The 19,644-nt window shown below is 46.3% G+C and overlaps 1 protein-coding gene across 8 annotated transcripts in view; it reads left to right on the plus strand.

Annotated features, from left to right (window-relative positions):
* Positions 1-13,003: 13,003 nt before the first annotated feature.
* Positions 13,004-19,644, plus strand: part of SFXN5 (sideroflexin 5) — a 171,634-nt gene continuing 164,993 nt past the window's right edge. For all 8 annotated transcript variants that reach the window (XR_013346040.1, XR_013346044.1, XR_013346043.1 and 5 more), the window contains exon 1: positions 13,004-13,131. Coding sequence is in view for 3 of the 8 variants with exons in the window: in XM_077816054.1 (XP_077672180.1) it covers positions 13,075-13,131 (57 nt within the window). In the remaining 5 variants the exon portion in view is untranslated. The remainder of the gene's footprint in view (positions 13,132-19,644) is intronic.

Below are 19,644 nucleotides of genomic sequence, written 5' to 3' on the forward strand. Positions count from 1 at the left end.
AGCCACAACAAAGGTGGGAACTCGCCATTCTACCCCATTCACCTCTAGGAGGGGGGAACATCCAAGTCTAGGTGGTAAGAATTAAAGATCATGCAGAGGTAACTTGCATCTTCTCTTTCTAACATTCCAGTCCAACAAGCGAAAGCTTTGGCTGAATGAAAATGGCATCTAAGAATGGAGACGCTTGCCAGCGTATCGACCACTGTTTTTGTTCCAGTGCTGCTATGTTAATATATGGCCCTTCGAAGGAGAGTGCTAGTTCATTCCTTATCCATAAGGTGCATGAATGCAATGGGAACCAAGACAGTGGCTTCAGTTTCATATCTCAGTTGAGTCTAAAAACGAATGTTTTCTGCTGCTGTTGAAAGGGGTGAATGAACTCATTCTTCTGAAGGAAAGAGAGTCAAATAATCCGAACTGCTGATGCTAATTGCAAAACTCTGTAGGTGCATTATGTGTTGAGGACTCTGTCCAGTGGGAGCATTTCAGCGTCTGGTTTTACGTGTTGGGGCGGGCATAGAGGACCTTTGTGCTTCTCCGAATGTTTTGCAGAAGAGGCCAGAGTGCAGCATGTTTCGTGACAACCGGCCTCCCTATAAGGGGAGGAAAGGGAAATTGTGATGGCGATTCAAAAGCCCTTTTGGAAAACAGATATTGTCAAATACTCTTTAAACTGCCATCATTATCAGCATTAAGTCTGCGTTTGAGCTGAGGTCAGGGTTCAGTGTAAACACGGATCCCGGCACACCTGTGAAAACAGAGGAATACTGGAAAGGGGGAGGATATATTTCCAGCATCCTGCAATGAGCAGAATTTACCAAACAAAGAGGGCATTAGAGGTCTAAGCGGGGGTTGTCCTGTAGTGCTTTGAGTGACACCCAAGTGTGTTTTGGCATCCCGGGTCTGACTGTGAATTAAAGCCCGAATACCATTATTCCACTAAAAGACCTAGATTGCATTGGGCCTCTGCTTTGCACAGGACCAGTCCCCAGCTGAGCTTTTGCCTCTATACGAGAGCTTCCAGCTTCTCTCTTCTAATCTCCTCCACCTGTTGTTTTATCAACCCTTTGTTTTCTTTTCAAGGCCCAGGTTTCTATTCATGACTTTCCTCATCCCCTTAGATTTTTTTTAAATTCCCTTTAAGCTTTGGTAGATGACTTTGCTGCTCAAACAGAGGTGTTTAGTTATCCATAATCCTAGTTTGTTTTTCATCCAGCAGGATCATTTTCTATTATCTAGCTTGGCACCTGTTTAGATGTATCGTGTTAGCACTGATAGCATAGACCGGTTTGGGAGGAAATGTGCAGCATGTTATTGTGCAGGGTCAGGAATGGCAGAACACTGACCCCCAGAAGACCACACTAAGTAAAGAGAGCCTGAAATTACTTGGGGAGGTAGTGTCTGCTGCAGGAATAATCAAAGTTGTTGGGTGTGGAGCAGAAGTAATTAAGAAGATGGAGGCAAATTAGGATCCTTCAAGCTGGAGAGAAAAGACGTTTTTGGCTTAATCATGTGCTTAATTTCAATAGGGCTACTCACTGGGCAAAACGTTAAGCACACCACAAGTCTCTTTGCAGGATTGGAGCTACAGTTGGTTAGTCCTTGGTCCTACCAATGCAGGGCATCTCGCTGCAGATAAATAACTGACTTTATGAAGAGTTTCAAGGGTCAAGCTTGCTGCATGCTTTAGGTTTTGTAGAAATAGGACTTTTCTGCTATTTTCACCTTTGTAATGGTTCCATTGTTTTTTCTTTTAAAGTCCACTGGTCCAACCCAAATGCCATGCCAGGGGCTACCGCCTGAGAACCTGAAATTGAGTAGAAGCCAAAGAGAAACTCACTAGTTGGTTCCCCTCCACCCGTCCAAACTGAGAGAAAAGGACAAACTAGACAGCTGGTGCTGGGGAAGTTAGGCCTTGCTTACACGGAAACTTTTGGGTATAATCTAAGGGGTGAATTTAAACCAATCTAATTATAAGTAGGAGCGTTGCCAGCAGATCGAGGGACGAGATCGGTAAATATTGGCAAAACCTCCTGGGCCGACGCTAATTCTGGTATGAGTGGCTGCTTTTGGCTTATTTTATGTTGTTAGGAGGGATTTAAGATAAAACTGAAGAAAGTCCCTTTTTTGCCAGAATAAGAGTGTCCACAAAGGAGGCTAGTGTAGTTATAAGAAATAAAACTGGTCCATGTACGCAAGACCTTAGAGCCTGGGTCCTTTAGTCCTTTCTAAACTGAGTAATCCAGTATGGCCAATCCCAAATGTTCAAAAATCATGAATTGTCTTTTAAAATCTGTAAGATTATGTAAAAATCATAGATTTGGGATTCTTTTTATTTGCATTCTGCTTTTGGAGCCTTTAGGGTGCACTGGAGTCACATTTTGAAGCTTTCTCCACAGCCACAAGGACTAGAAACATACTTTTTCTTTAACAATGAAGGTGGAAATCATCACATACCCATTTGACTCCAGGAGCTGCAGCTTTAAGGAAAACAATAATTATCACGAGAGTCATGACAAAATCATGAGTGTTGACCACCCTGATAATCCTCATTTATCTGAGCAGTCCTATTGATTTTACTGGGGTGGCTTTGGTGAGTAACTTTTGCAGAATCAGTCTTCAGTGTATCTAAAATTCTTGCTTTTAATGATCTCCAATGCTCTTCATAAAAGTGGCAATGACCTTCTTTAAAAAATGTAATATTTTTGCTTTTTTTGGAGACCCAAAAATATACCAAGTCCTTTCTGTGGAAAAAAGCAAAGACCCAGTCCTTACCCCAAAGAGCGTATAACTTAAACTCAGCCACAACACAAGTGGTAGAAAAGGACAGGAAGGACAAGGGTGACTCTCATAAGACGATAATCTTAGTAAAGTATGTGCGCCTCTCGATGGATCGGTTAGATTTGTCCTCAGTTTTCTGTTGTCTTCCAACTAGATTTGGGGAGAATGTTCCATGTGGGGGGAGACAGAAGTGATTCAGAAGCAAGAGAAGGAACAACAGGCATTAAGATCCCCAGCATGGTGAATGGGTGTTAGATAAGAACTTCAATGAATGGACAGACAAAGCTGGTGTCAGTAGTAAACTAGTGAGGAAAGGGCAATGCAAGAAGGGATAACGGGATTATTAACTTCACAGTGTCCTTCTAACTGAAACTGCACAAGAGAGAGCTAATTCCACCACAAGCTCTGGAACAGGCTTCCAAGGGAGGTTGTGGAATCCCCATCACTGGAGATTTTTAAGAACAGGTTGGACATACCCCTGTCAGGGATGGTCTAGTTTTACTTGGTCCTGCCTCAGCACAGGGGGATGGACTCGATAGCTTCTTGAGGTCCCTTCCAGCCTTTCATTTCTATGATTCTATGATGCCTGGAAACTGGATGATTTTAGGATACGGCAGGTGGATTGTGCAAGGAGCACTAGTTGGGAGCTGGGGAAGGATTTTGCTAGGGGGAAGATTGGGTGGAGTAGGTCTGGGCTGACTAAGACCTGTCTGGAGAAGCCTCCCAACCTGCCATACCTCTAGGGTGGCCAGGTGCCCAGTTTTCAACCAGAAAGATGGGTTGCAAAGGGGATCTGGCAGCGTCCGGTCAGATCTACTGACCAGACACCCAAATTCCAGTTACCATGGACAGGGGAGGCACTAGGTTATTACCCGTGCCAGCCTCCTACCTGCATTGGGCAGCTGCAGCTACGGGCTCCACAGGCGAGTCCCTCCTGACCCAGCCGAGAAGGGGTAGGGGGAAGAAGAGCAAATGGGGGGCGAGGCCTCAGGAGGAAGAGGCCGGGGAGGGCAGAGCCTCGAAGGGAAGAGGAAGGGTGCGGGAAGTTCCAGCACTCCTGCATGAGTGTCCAGTTATTAAATATTACAAAGTCGGCAACCCTACATATTTCCCATTTGCTACACATGGTGTCCAATTCTCTGGTATAGAAATGTTGTGTGTTTTGTTTGTATATTCGCTTGTTTAACAGTAAATTAGGTTTTTGAGCAAAGAATTTTTCAGAAAAAACTTTCTGTAGAAATTTTCAATTTTTCATTTAAAAAAAGGTTCAAAACTCAAAATATTTTGACTGAAAATTGACATATTTTGATTCAGATATCCTGACGCGGTGCTTTGTGGGAGTTGTAGTTCAGGTTTCCTCATGTCCACGCTGTTGTCCAGAGGTTGGATTCTGCAGCCAGACTATAGCTTCCATGATGCAACTGCTGCCCCTCACCATGAGGAGACACCATGGTGCATCATGGGAGATGCAGTCCAACTAGGACCTTAGTCTGCAGAGGAGAAAGGCAGCATGAGACACCCCAGCAACATTTCTGACTCAAGATATTTTGATTGAAAAGTCAAACTTTTCTATTGAAACTTTGACCAAACCGTCCCGCCCCCCCCCCCCCCCCACACACACATCTCCCTTCCGATTTTCATTTAAATATTCCATTGGGGGAAAGCCCATTTTCTGACCAAGCTCTGTTTCCCACTCAGCTCTCCTCTGCTGCTCTCCAAGTCTTCCTTGCTCTCCCACCTGTATTCCCCACTTGATGATAGAATATCAGGATTGGAAGGGACCTCAGGAGGTCATCTAGTCCAATCCCCTGCTCAAAGCAGAACCAATTAAAATAGATCATCCCAACTAAATCATCCCAGCCAGGGTTTTGTCAAGCCTGACCTTAAAAACTCCAAAGGAAGGAGATTCCACCACCTCCTTAGGTAACGTATTCCAGTGCTGCTTCACCTTCCTAGTGAAAAAGTTTTTCCTAATATCCAACCTAAACCTCCCCCACTGCAACTTGAGACCATTACTCCTCGTTTTGTCATCTGCTACCACTGAGAACAGTCTAGATCCATCCTCTTGGGAACCCCCTTTCATGGAGTTGAAAGCACCTATCAAATCCCCCCTCATTCTTCTCTTCTGCAGACTAAACAATCCGAGTTCCCTCAGCCTCTCTTCATAAGTCATGTGTTCCAGTCCCCTAATAATTTTTGTTGCCCTCCGCTGGATGTTTTCCAATTTTTTCACATCCTTCTTGTAGTGTGGGGCCCAAAACTGGACACAGTACTCCAGATGAGGCCTCACCAATGTCGAATAGAGGGGAATGATCTTGTCCCTTGATCTGCTGGCAATGCCCCTACTTATACACCCCAAAATGCCATTGGCCTTCTTGGCAACAGGGCACACTGTTGACTCATATCCAGCTTCTCGTCCACTGTAACCCCTCGGTCCTTTTCTGCAGAACTGCTGCCGAGCCATTCGGTCCCTAGTCTGTAGCGGTGCATGGGATTCTTCCGTCCTAAGTGTAGGACTCTGCACTTGTCCTTGTTGAACCTCATCAGATTTCTTTTGGCCCAATCCTCCAATTGTCTAGGTCCCTGTGTATCCTATCCCTATCCTCCAGCGTATCTACCTCTCCTCCCAGTTTAGTGTCATCTGCAAACTTGCAGAGGGTGCAATCCACGCCATCCTCCAGATCATTTATGAAGATATTGAACAAAACCGGCCCCAGGACCGACCCCTGGGGCACTCCACTTGATACCGGCTGCCAACTAGACATGGAGCCATTGATCACTACCCGTTGAGCCTGACAATCTAGCCAGCTTTCTATCCACCTTATAGTCTATTCATACAGCCCATACTTCTTTAACCTGCTGGCAAGAATACTGTGGGAGACCGTGTCAAAAGCTTTGCTAAAATCAAGGAATAACACGTCCACTGCTTTCCCTTCATCCACAGAGCCAGTTATCTCATCATAGAAGGCAATTAGATTAATCAGGCACGACTTGCCTTTGGTGAATCCATACTAACTGTTCCTGATCACTTTCCTCTCATCTAAGTGCTTCAGAATTGATTCCTTGAGGACCTGCTCCATGATTTTACTAGGGACTGAGATGAGGCTGACTGGCCTGTAGTTCCCAGGATCCTCCTCCTTTCCTTTTTTAAAGATGGGCACTATATTAGCCTTTTTCTAGTCGTCCGGGACCTCCCCCGATCGCCATGAGTTTTCAAAGATAATGGCCAATAGCTCTGCAATCACATCCGCCAACTCCTTTAGCTCTCTCAGATGCAGCGCATCCAGCCCCATGGACTTGTGCTCGTCCAGCTTTTCTAAATAGTCCCGAACCACTTCTTTCTCCACTGAGGGCTGGTCACCTCCTCCCCATGCTGTGCTGCCCAGTGCAGTAGTCTGGGAGCTGACCTTGTTCGTGAAGACAGAGACAAAAAAAGCATTGAGTACATTAGCTTTTTCCACATCCTCTGTCACTAGGTTGCCTCCCTCATTCAGTAAGGGGCCCACACTTTCCCTGACTTTCTTCTTGTTGTTAACATACCTGAAGAAACCCTTCTTGTTACTCTGAACATCTCTTGCTAGCTGCAACTCCAAGTAGACCACCATAGACCACCGGACCAGGGGGATGAGGTGGATGAGGCTTTCTTCTGGCAGCTCGCGGAAGCTACTAGATCGCGTGCCCTGGTTCTCATGGGTGACTTTAATTTTCCTGATATCTGCTGGGAGAGCAATACAGCGGTGCATAGACAATCCAGGAAGTTTTTGGAAAGCATAGGGGACAATTTCCTGGTGCAAGTGCTAGAGGAGCCAACTAGGGGGGGAGCTTTTCTTGACCTGCTGCTCACAAACCGGGAAGAATTAGTAGGGGAAGCAAAAGTGGATGGGAATCTGGGAGGCAGTGACCATGAGTTGGTTGAGTTCAGGATCCTGACACAGGGAAGAAAGGTAAGCGGCAGGATACGGACCCTGGACTTCAGGAAAGCAGACTTCGACTCCCTTAGGGAACGGACGGGTAGGATCCCCTGGGGGACTAACATGAAGGGGAAAGGAGTCCAGGAGAGCTGGCTGTATTTCAAGGAATCCCTGTTGAGGTTACAGGGACAAACCATCCCGATGTGTCGAAAGAATAGTAAATATGGCAGGCGACCAGCTTGGCTTAACGGTGAAATCCTAGCGGATCTTAAGCATAAGAAAGAAGCTTACAAGAAGTGGAAGGTTGGACATATGACCAGGGAAGAGTATAAAAATATTGCTCGGGCATGTAGGAATGAAATTAGGAGGGCCAAATCGCACCTGGAGCTGCAGCTAGCGAGAGATGTCAAGAGTAACAAGAAGGGTTTCTTCAGGTATGTTGGCAACAAGAAGAAAGCCAAGGAAAGTGTGGGCCCCTTAATGAATGAGGGAGGCAACCTAGTGACAGAGGATGTGGAAAAAGCTAATGTACTCAATACTTTTTTTGCCTCTGTCTTCACGAACAAGGTCAGCTCCCAGACTGCTGCGCTGGGCATCACAACATGGGGAATAGATGGCCAGCCCTCTGTGGAGAAAGAGGTGGTTAGGGACTATTTAGAAAAGCTGGATGTGCACAAGTCCATGGGGCCGGACGCGTTGCATTCGAGAGTGCTAAAGGAACTGGCAGCTGTGATTGTAGAGCCATTGGCCATTATCTTTGAAAACTCGTGGCGAACGGGGGAAGTCCCGGATGACTGGAAAAAGGCTAATGTAGTGCCAATCTTTAAAAAAGGGAAGAAGGAGGATCCTGGGAACTACAGGCCAGTCAGCCTCACCTCAGTCCCTGGAAAAATCATGGAGCAGGTCCTCAAGGAATCCATTCTGAAGCACTTAGAGGAGAGGAAAGTGATCAGGAACAGTCAGCATGGATTCACCAAGGGAAGGACATGCCTGACTAATCTAATCGCCTTCTATGATGAGATTACTGGTTCTATGGATGAAGGGAAAGCAGTGGATGTATTGTATCTTGACTTTAGCAAAGCTTTTGACAGGGTCTCCCACAGTATTCTTGTCAGCAAGTTAACGTAGTATGGGCTGGATGAATGCACTATAAGGTGGATAGAAAGTAGGCTAGATTGTCGGGCTCAACGGGTCGTGATCAATGGCTCCATGTCTAGTTGGCAGCCGGTGTCAAGTGGAGTGCCCCAGGGGTCGGTCCTGGGGCCGGTTTTGTTCAATATCTTCATAAATGATCTGGAGGATGGTGTGGATTGCACTCTCAGCAAATTTGCGGATGATACTAAACTGGGAGGAGTGGTAGATACGCTGGAGGGCAGGGATAGGATACAGAGGGACCTAGACAAATTGGAGGATTGGGCCAAAAGAAATCTGATGAGGTTCAATAAGGATAAGTGCAGGGTCCTGCACTTAAGATGGAAGAATCCAGTGCACAGCTGCAGACTAGGGACCAAATGGCTAGGCAGCAGTTCTGCGGAAAAGGACCTAGGGGTGACAGTGGACAAGAAGCTGGATATGAGTCAACAGTATGCCCTTGTTGCCAAGAAGGCCAATGGCATTTTGGGATGTATAAGTAGGGGCATAGTGAGCAGATCGAGGGATGTGATCGTCCCCCTCTATTCGACATTGGTGAGGCCTCATCTGGAGTACTGTGTCCAGTTTTGGGCCCCACACTACAAGAAGGATGTGGATAAATTGGAAAGAGTCCAGTGAAGGGCAACAAAAATGATTAGGGGTCTGGAACACATGACTTATGAGGAGAGGCTGAGGGAACTGGGATTGTTTAGTCTGCGGAAGAGAAGAATGAGGGGGGATTTGATAGCTGCTTTCAACTACCTGAGAAGTGGTTCCAGAGAGGATGGTTCTAGACTATTCTCAGTGGTGGAAGAGGACAGGACAAGGAATAATGGTCTCAAGTTGCAGTGGGGGAGGTTTAGGTTGGATATTAGGAAAAACTTTTTCACTAGGAGGGTGGTGAAACACTGGAATGCGTTGCCTAGAGAGGTGGTGGAATCTCCTTCCTTAGAAGTTTTTAAGGTCAGGCTTGACAAAGCCCTGGCTGGGATGATTTAATTGGGGATGGGTCCTGCTTTTGAGCAGGGAGTTGGACTAGATGACCTCCTGAGGACCCTTCCAACCCTGATATTCTATGATTCTAAGTGTGATTTGGCCTTCCTGATTTCACTCCTGCATGCCCGAGCAATATTTTTATACTCTTCCCTGGTCATTTGTCCAATCTTCCACTTCTTGTAAGCTTCTTTTTTGTGGTTAAGATCATCAAGGATTTCACTGTTAAGCCAAGCTGGTCGCCTGCCATATTTACTATTCTTTCGACACATCGGGATGGTTTGTCCCTGTAACTTCAATAAGGATTTTTTAAAATACAGTCAGCTCTCCTGGACTCCTTCCCGCTCATGTTATTCTCCCAGGGGATCCTGCCCATCAGTTCCCTGAGGGAGTCAAAGTCTGCTTTTCTGAAGTCCAGGGTCCGTATTCTGCTGCTCTCCTTTCTTCCTTGTGTCAGGATCCTGAACTCGACCATCTCATGGTCACTGCCTCCCAGGTTCCCATCCACTTTTGCTTCCCCTACTAATTCTTCCCACTTTGTGAGCAGCAGGTCAAGAAGAGCTCTGCCCCTAGTTGGTTCCTCCAGCACTTGCACCAGGAAATTGTCCCCAACACTTTCCAAAAACTTCCAGAATTGTCTGTGCACCACTGTATTGCTCTCCCAGCAGATATCAGGGTGATTGAAGTCTCCCATGAGAACCAGGGCGTGTGATCTAGTAGCTTCCGTGAGTTGCCGGAAGAAAGCCTCGTCCACCTCATCCCCCTGGTCCGGTGGTCTATAGCAGACTTCCACCATGACATCACCCTTGTTGCTCAAACTTCTAAACTTAATTCAGAGACACTCAAGTTTTTCTGCAGTTTCATACTGGAGCTCTGAGCAGTGATACTGCTCTCTTACATACAATGCAACTCCCCTGACTTTCCTGCCCTGCCTGTCCTTCCTAAACAGTTTATACCCATCCATGATAGTGTTCCAGTCATGTGAGTTACTCCACCAAGTCTCTGTTATTCCAATCACATCATAATTCCTTGACTGTGCCAGGACTTCCAGTTCTCCCTGCTTGTTTCCCAGGCTTCTTGCTTTTGTGTACAGGCACTTGAGATAACTCGGTGATCGTCCCTCTTTCTCAGTATAAGGCAGGAGCCCTCCCCTCTCGCGCTCTCCTGCTCGTGCTTCCTCCCGGTATCCCACGTCCCCACTTACCTCAGGGCTTTGGTCTCCTTCCCCCGGTGAACCGAGTTTAAAGCTCTCCACACTAGGTTAGCCAGCCTGCTTGCGAAGATGCTCTTCCCTGTCTTCGTTAGGTGGAGCCCGTCTCTGCCTAGGACTCCTCCTCCTTGGAACACCATCCCATGGTCAAAGAATCCAAAGCCTTCTCTCCGACACCACCTGCGTAGCCATTCATTGACTTCCACGATTTGATCTTTGTCTCCAGCATGGTTGATCTTTGTCTCCAGCATAGTTCTTGGCCTGTTACTATTCTGCACATAATTGATTCCTGTCCTCTTAAGTCTCTTCAGCTATATGTAGATTGCTATATTCCCCTTCGTGTTTTTTCTCTCTAAACTAGCGGGTGCCTCATGTAGACCACATTTGTCCCTCTTCCACCCAAACCTTGGTGTTGTGCATCTATTTTTCTGAATTGTGAAACTGAGGTGTTAGATCAAGTAACCTGTGTTCATTTGCATTTTCAAGCTTCCTGCTCTATCACCCATTTTAAAGGTCAATGTCAGCTGATGTGCTTCCAGTGTGCTGTGAGCTATAAATTCCCCAAAGAGAACAGATGAATCTTCACTTTGTTTTTTGCTCAACAAGCTGGTCTAGCACCTACCTATGTATTTGCATTTGCTCAAACTGTGTCTTTAAAGTTAATGCAAATGCCTGTCATTCAGTGGAAGATTCCCTGGTACTGTGGCATCCATGTCTCACTGTGCTTACTCTGCCTGTCGCATCTCTGTCACTGAGAATTGGACAGTCAGCATTTCGATACAACCATCACACAGCATGGGGAATGAGCCCTTAATGGTGCAAATGAGTTTGCCAAAACAGTGTGTTTGTTCCAGGAAGCAGAGATACTCCCAGCGCACTGGGTTCTCTGTGGTCCATTGTCTTTGGAGCCCCGTTGGTAGCTAAACTGATTGGGCCTTTTTGTTTTAAAAAAGGAAAACAATGGAGCGGGTGAGAAGAGGTAACATCGTGAGGAAGGGGAAAGGGTGGTTTTTCCTTCAGGTGATTCTGAAAGTCCTCTGAAAAATAGGTAAGGGGCTCCGCTGTGAAGGGTTTCTGCTATAATAACCACTTTGTATGCTGGGTGTCTTAGCTGGTGTTGTACCAGAGGCTTGTATCTGTTCTGGTCCAATTCATTGGCTGTGCTGTTCAGCATCAAGTAAACTCAGGGTGCTATGAACATCATAGTAGGTAGCACAGCCACGATTGTAAGAGGCTTATCCCATGGAAAGCTCCTAGGTCCCATACTCCTTTCCAAAGCCTATGACATTGTAATGGGGCAAATAGTGTCCCCCTCTGTTGTGACGGAGTAGTGTAAGACTGGTCTCAACAGAGCATGGCTGGCACAATGTTCTTCATTGTTTTTAAAGAAAATCTTTGGGCAAGGTGCTGCCTCCTAAATTCCAGATGGTTGGATGTGTGACTCCGTAGCAATCGATGAGTAGGGTTCTGCTCTAGCCTCTCTTGGTCTAGAGTTTTCTCCTTCAGTGAAGGAGCTACAACCCTCCTCTTTACCTAAAAGGAAATCCTGTATTTCCCACAATGCCTCTTTCCTCATTCTGTATAGGTTCTTATACCATGCTCATCACCATAGTATATGAGTGCCTTCCACTGACACTTTAAGTAGAGTGGTGCTCTACGCGGCAGTGGTGAGTTCTCAGCTGGAGTACTGTGCCTGTTTTGGGCTCCACTCTTTACGAAAGTTTAGGCTAAATTAGAGAGAGCAGAAGAGAGCAACACAAATAAGAGGTTTAGAAAACAAGATCTTTAAGGAAAGGTTTGGTCCAGAAAAACAAAGGGGAGATATATTTTATCAAATATGTAAAACGTGGTTATAAAGAGGGCTCTGATCACTGGTTCTCTGTATCCACTGCGAGAAGGAGAAGAAGCCATCTGCTTAATTTACAGTAAGGGTGATTTGGGCTAGGTATTGGGGAAAATTTTACAGCTGAAAGGATAAAGTGCTGGCATACATTACCTACGGAGGTCGTGGGATCCCTGTCCTAGGAGGTTTTTGAGAATAGGTTAGACAACCACCTCTCAGAGATAGTCTACATGTACTTAATCATGCCTCAGTGGGGGGGGGGGGGGGAATGGATGGACTGGATGATCTCTTGAGCCCCCTTCCAACCCTACATTTCTATGACAGTCTATGAAACCCTACATTTCTGTAACTAACAGCTGTTAAGTGGTGTTTGGTCTTTTGTCCTCTCTCTGGAGACAGCAGTGTGTGCAATGAAAAGTCTTGTTAAACACAGAGTTTTGGTTTTTTTTAAATATACACGTTGATGTGTATTTGTTAGAGAAGGCAAGCTAAAGAACTGGGCCATACAGTTGGAGCAGAAGGGGGTGAGGTTTGTGAATCTCAGGCATTCCTCTTTTTTTTTTAAAAAAAAAAATTTTTCCTAGTATATCCCATTTTTGCGAAGACCTGGAGTTTGCAGGAGGGTCCTGGTTTGACCCCCCTCCCCCCAGCCATTATCCTGCTTGAAACGAACACTTTCTGCAAGGCTGCCCGGGAAGGGGCAGATTTTCAAACAGGACCCAAGGCCCAGGCCTGCATGGCAACCCCGCCTTGGGGTCATAGGCCCAGTCAGGGTTGGCCTGGTCCTGCCTCTGTCTCCCTCTACAGGAAGGCTAAACCTGGGCGGTGCTGTATCCTGCTTTGGGTGCTCGAAAGGGTGGGTGTGTGGGGGGGTGGGGATAGGACTCTCAACTGAGGAGCCTTCCTGCCGCCTCAATTTCCCGTGGTACCCTCTTCCCACTCCCCAGCCTACATTCCCCATGATGCACCAGTGATGAGTTACACCTCCCATCGTGCCTCACCAAGCCGAGACTACGTTGCCCAGGAGGCCTTGCTCCAGGCCGCTAATACTACATTTCCCATGATACCTCTCGGCTGGGGGGGGGGAACTCCATCCCCCAGCGTGCCCCGCGGGGGCTGCGTCCAATAGCAGCGGCAGCGAGGCCGGACCCGGCGGCGGCGGCGGAGGCCGTTCAAAGTGGTGGCGCTTGCAGGGCGTGAGGGGAATGGCGGAGCCGGCGGAGTACCCCCCTTTCCAGCTGGGGAAGCCCCGCTTCCAGCAGGTACGGCCGCCATTTTGCCGTGTCGGGGTGCCCCGAGGCGCGGCGGGGAGGTGGGCTGTCAGGGGCGCCCCGCGCCGGGACGAGGAGCCGCCGGTGGGGACGGCCGCCTCCCTCCCTCTGCCGGCTTCACCCCCGTCCCGTGCGCTGATTGGTGGTGACCTCCACTCCTATTGGTTCTCCGCGCTGTCACTCACTGCCCGTGCGCCCCGCCCCTCCCTCCTGTGGCTCCGTCGCGGGGTTTGTGGTTGATGCTTGTGGCTTCGGGATGCGGAGCCTGGTTCCGCGGGTTCGAGCCCCCGCCTGGGCCGGACGGGGCCGCGTACGCCCCGGGGCGGCCGCGGGAAGAGGTGCCGCCTCTCGGCCCTGCGTGGAAAGCGAAGGCTCCCCCTGCCTCTCCGCTGCGGACGCTGGGTGGGACTGCCAGCGCAGGACTGCGGGGGCTGGCGGAGGCTCCGGCTCCCCCCTTGGCCGGGCTCTGAAATCCGGCAGTGGGGTGCGTGAGGTCCGCCCGCCTGAGCTCTGCTGCCCCGTGGTTGCTCATAATTCATGGTCCACGAAGGGTTTTTTGGGTCCCCTATAGGGGAGAACAACTTTGAGGCGTGTCTGACTTTTCTTTTGCAGCGCAGACAAGAATCGGGTTATTTTGAAAGGCGGAAACCCATTTCACAGCTTATCGTCCTTTTTTTTTTTAGATATGGAGACAGTTCAGAAAAGTAAATATTGGATGTAATAAAAATCCGCTTATGCACAGATCTCTGTATAAGGCTGATAGTTACACAATAGCGAGGCGCTTCCTTGAAGGAGTGGATTATTATAGAATGAAATTACATTTTGTTTCTCCCACCTTGACTTTAAAACACTCCTTTGCTAAAACGTTTGCCCGTGTTTCCGTGTGATAGTTCTGTTGATTTCTTTATTTTTATACTGCCTGGGTTGAAGTTCAACACAGATGTGCAATGGGCTGTGTATGCAGAGGGAGATTGGTTGGGAAATCGCCAACCCAGTGCAATAGCATTGACACAACTGCAGTGGTGGGAGCAGGAGTGTCAATAGATAAGGCATCGGCATCTTCATCATCATGTCAGCTATCTCTGCCCAGAGCAAGTCTAGAAAACGTGATAAAAATGCAGCTGCATCAGCATAAAAGAGAGGAAACGTCCTTAGGGAGGCTAGTGAAGGCAAGACCTGATATGGTGAACATTCTGCTGAGTTTTCTGGATTCTCTCCAGGAAGATTTATGAGGAGAGGCTGAGGGAACTGGGATTGTTTAGTCTGCGGAAGAGAAGAATGAGGGGGGATTTGATAGCTGCTTTCAACTACCTGAGAGGTGGTTCCAGAGAGGATGGTTCTAGACAATTCTCAGTGGTAGAAGAGGACAGGACAAGGAGTAATGGTCTCAAGTTGCAGTGGGGGAGGTTTAGGTTGGATATTAGGAAAAACTTTTTCACTAGGAGGGTGGTGAAACACTGGAATGCGTTGCCTAGAGAGGTGGTGGAATCTCCTTCCTTAGAAGTTTTTAAGGTCAGGCTTGACAAAGCCCTGGCTGGGATGATTTAATTGGGGATGGGTCCTGCTTCTGAGCAGGGAGTTGGACTAGATGACCTCCTGAGGTCCCTTCCAACCCTGATATTCTATGATTCTATGAAGGGTAGGGAGGAATTTTGATCCCATTTAAAATAACTACTTGTAACTGCTCTGAAGTAGTTTCTCTTGTCCATTGACTCAAATGGCCATTTAACAGTCTAATTACTTACTTGTACGATCACTGTTATGGTTTGTCAAATAAAGGATTTATGTCTAAAAATGACAGGTTTCAGAGTAACAGCCGTGTTAGTCTGTATTTGCAAAAAGAAAAGGAGTACTTGTGGCACCTTAGAGACTAACCAATTTATTTGAGCATAAGCTTTCGTGAGCTACAGCTCACTTCATCGGATGTAGCTCACAAAAGCTTATGCTCAAATAAATTGGTTAGTCTCTAAGGTGCCACAAGTACTCCTGTTCTTTTTGTCTAAAAATGCTTTCTTGGCAGCTGTATGTGTACAATACTGTAACTGCTCCAGAGATGACACGAGTTAGGTAAATACTGGTGGTTAGGAAACTTGTAGATGTGCACAGTAGACTAGGTTTGGTCAACGTGCCCTTCCTTTTGAAATTTTCATGTAGAGTCATGAAAAGTGAGTGCAAATTTTGGAGCTGTTAGGCCCTCAATTCCGTTCTGCATTCTGGCTGCTCCTCCATTAAGAGATTGTGGGGATTTTGTTGTGTGGACCATTCTTGGCCATGGCTTGGCCCACAAAGAACTTGCCCAAATCTTGTCCAGTGAAATATAACCACATACTCTAGTTCTTTGGGATGGTGGCAGTTTATGTAATCTGCTCCAACAATTGTTGGTTTCTTTCATTGAAGTGAACATGAAAGCACTGGACCGAGATGTCAGATCTGGTTTTCAATTCATGTGCTTCTAGCTAACAAACAAAAAGATTAACAAGCAAACTCTTGTGATTAAATGTTTCCTCCCTTCCCACACCAGATTATTGGGAATTTGTCCTAAAGGCCATAACGCTTCCAAGGAGACGTTTTCACTATCCTGCTGAGATCTGGACAGGATCTCAGTGTGACAGCAAAGTTGCCAGACAGTTGACTTGCTAATTGTAGATGGCAGCTTCCCTGGAACTAAGGCAGCCTATCTGCTTTTAGGGACTCAGAGACATAATGTAAAGTTTAGTTGCTTGGTGGGAAGCAAACCTACCTTACTACTTACCTGTCTACCTACTGAAGGAAGGGTGGGCTTGTGGTTAAGGCAGAGGACACGGAGTCAGGAGAGTTGGGGAAGTACAGTGAGAAATAATGTGCAGCGAGGGGCTATTTCATTGTGCTAATAACCTGCTTGTCTCAATAAGTCAAGGGATGTTCAAATTGACCAGACAGAGCTTTTTAACTGGACAGAAGGAGGAGACACTATACAGTCAACACAGATGATATTAGCCAGGCTTGGCAGGGCTTCAGGCACGGACCCAGGAGCATTTTGTTCATTAAGGAGCGATCATCATTTGTAACAGTGCTTTTTAAAAAAAAAAAAAAAAAAAAGAAATCAATCTGGAATGGGTAGGGCAGGACGTTAACAATCACATACACATTTTAACATGTCTGTCCAGGTCATGGGTCTCATCCGCATCCCAGGAGACAAGCTACCATATCAGCAAAAGTTCTGTGACAGCTAGACAGAGACCAAGCTTTGAATAGGAATGTAGACTTCTCTCATTGCTAAGTGACTAGATCTTTTCCCTTAGTGTTTCCTATTCTTGTTGCTAACCAGTGGAGTTCCATGAATGGGAACAACAGTATGAGCACGAATGCAGACCCGATGCTATTGCTTTAACCAAAATGTTGAATAATCCTGCTTAGAGTGGATCTAAATAGATGACATGAAGGTTAAAAATGCTGGTAGCATGTCTACATTAGTGCTTCCATTGCATCAGCAAGGGGAAATTCTAGGGGGAAAGGAAAGATCTAGTATTGACAAGACCTGTGTTGGAGTTCACTCCAGTTCAGCATAAGCTGGTGTGGCTGCTGCCCATGTTATCTCCTGTTGTGAAGTTAGAGGACTAAAACTTAAGTTGACCTAGCTACTTTGCTCAGGGACTTAGTTACGCTGACCTAAGCCCCAGTGTAGACACCACTAGGTTGACAGAATAATTCTTCCGTCAACCTAGCAACCACCTCTTGCGGGGGTGGATTTACTACAGCAACAGAAAAACCCCTTCTGTCGCTGTAGCAAGTGTCTACACTATAGTGGCATAGCTGCAGAGCTGCCACTGTATGCTTGTAGTGTAGACATACTCTCAGTTTCCAGGGCAAGCATGCTGGCACTTTTTTCACCATGACTAAATGAACGTGATAACCTAGGGGGGAAAGTAATGTGTCTTAAAAAGCAAACACTCTTTTTATATCAACTGTTCAATGAAATCCCCTCTCCTTCTCCCTCAGCCCCCTGGTACTGACCAAAGGAGTGTGTGTTCCCAAATTCTTTGTTTATTGTCATCAACTGCTGTGTGACATTTGGACTGGTCTAGAAGATCCTTGGTGTAGGGATCTGATTGATAAGGCACTTTTATCTTTACTTGTTTTATAACACACCAGGGAGACTTATGTTGCTATCTAAATTCTAATAATACTACTTTCGGATCACATTGTTCTGTTTCTTCACAGAAATGATGGCTAGAAACAATCCTGTGGCCCTTTAAGAGGAGATCTGAGTCAAACAAGGGCTGTGAAAAATTCAGTTGAGCTATATTAAGAATCTTTGTCCTTGAGGACAAAAGCAAGGAAAAGCTGCCTGCTAGGAACAAAACCTTGGAGGGAAACACTTGCATTTTGTGGGGATTGATTTATGCGAGGTAGGATGGTTTCACGCTTCCCGTTGTTTCCCAGAGTCCGGAGAAAGTGATTTAACACAACATTTAGGACGACTTGTTGAAAATTTCCATGCCCACTGGTACAGTTATAAATGACGAAATCTGTCCCATTTCCCCTGAATCACTTCAGCTACTTTCCTCAGGATCGTGCTAAGTCTCTGTCAAGTCTCTCACTGGGATGGTTTCCGGGGTACAGGACTTGAATCACCTTGTTACCCCTCTGCATTCAGAATGAAGGAGACTTGCTTGTTCTTAACTGGGTGTCTGCTCCCTGACACCTTCAGCCTGTTAGCCCAGAGCAGAGTGCTTGGGTGGCTATGCCAGCCCTTACCTTGCCTTTCAGGGTAAAAATAGCACACTCCAGTCCCTGAGTCCCTTTGAAGCATTCACCTGTAGCGTCCAGCCCCTTCGTCTCCAAATGCTCACAGAAATACCAGGTCCACTGACCCCAAGGGAACAGTGCACACATTGGTTTGTATGATTCAGTGCAGGATCAGCTCCTTGCTTAATACCACAGCACAGAGATATATTTATAGTGAAAACAATAAGTTCATTGTCAAAGATTCAAGAGATAATGAGAAAGGGTAATGGAAACAAAAGGTTACATATAAAATAGAATCATAATATGCTTTCTAGAGACTAAACTTAACTGTTATTGTTAGGTTAACTTCCTGTCTAATGAAGTTTATCTCACCCAAAGCCTTTGCCAGCATTTTCAGCCCAGGCTCGTTGAGATCCCGTTTTTATGAATGTAAATGCACTGCCCATTTACTTCCTAGATGCAAGAGGATCGGGTGTCTTCTTTGTTCCCCACATAGAGTCCAGCAAACCTTTGAAGTGTATCTCCTGATAAGGGTATCTCTTTCCATGCTGTGCTCTTCCCTGTTGACTTCATGTCTCTCTGTATGTAAATATGCCTCCCTTGTGTTCACTTACAGTGCTTAATTTACATTCCGACAGAGAGGCTGGTGAATAAACAACTTTTATCTGTCAGGAAGTCTATTTGTCCACCTCCGCTGGAATACAGAATCTAGGAACGTGTTTTCAGTATACATACATAACTCTTTACATAGTGTCTGCACATTTCACAACAATATTCATGACCAGTGTGAGCCTGGCATTCGTCTGAAACTCCATGTGACGTTCTTTTGGTGAACCAGAATTAGGATATTCTTGTAATCCCTTGCTGGCTGGCATTAAAAGCGTCTCGGGTCACACAAACATTTTTTTATTTCTTAGTTGCCTTCAAATCAAGGTTATTTGGCCTCTTTGGCAAAAGAAGCCCCTTTTTAAAATAAATGAAGCAATACAGAAGTTACAGAATCTTGAGAGAGAGACCCTCTGCATGATCTAGAATCATCTCCTTGTCATTAGGGAAACCCACAATGAATTGAAGCCATGTCCGGGCTTCCCCGATGCTAGAGATTTCCCCTTTCTCTTTGCAGGATTGAAATGCAGTAAGTGTTAGACCTGAAACATTAGGGGCAGACAAGCTTATCCTGATTTGACATGGTTTCTCAGCTGCTGTTCTTTGCAAAGTTAATTAATTTGCCCCTATCAAAACAGATGTGGAGACATGCTTGGCAAGGTTTTAGATAAGGTGTAGATCTTTCGCCAAGCAGAAATAACTGGGGCTGTCAAACACATTATATGAAAGGTCAGTTCCTACTCAGGCTGCCTAAATTAACACTTTCCATTTTGAAAGTGTTCAGCGAATGAGGGCCTTCTGCCTCCTCTAGGGCTCCTTAAGAGCCATTGAGGGAAGAGGTCTTCTTCAAGGACCACCTTGTCTTGTTTTAAAATCCTCTGCCATGAGATGTGTTTGGCTGTCAAGCTGCTTTGCTTTGCACCTGAGGCCCCATCTTCACTGGCCAAAGGACCATGCTTAAAACCATGTTTAAACACAGTTCAAACCTGAGTGGAGCAAAATCGGTATCTGCAATACAGCGTAGCTGCTGCGTGTGTGTGTACAGGGCCAAAGGATGTTAATCCCATGTTTAAAAACTACCAATTTGGGCTGGATTTGTACCAGAGAGCAAGAGATGAAAGGCTTTCTGGCCCTGTCTTACACCATTTTAATTAAATTAGTTCAGCTTCC

The sequence above is a fragment of the Eretmochelys imbricata genome, chromosome 4 (assembly GCF_965152235.1).
Source record: "Eretmochelys imbricata isolate rEreImb1 chromosome 4, rEreImb1.hap1, whole genome shotgun sequence".
Taxonomy (NCBI): Eukaryota; Metazoa; Chordata; order Testudines; family Cheloniidae; genus Eretmochelys; species Eretmochelys imbricata.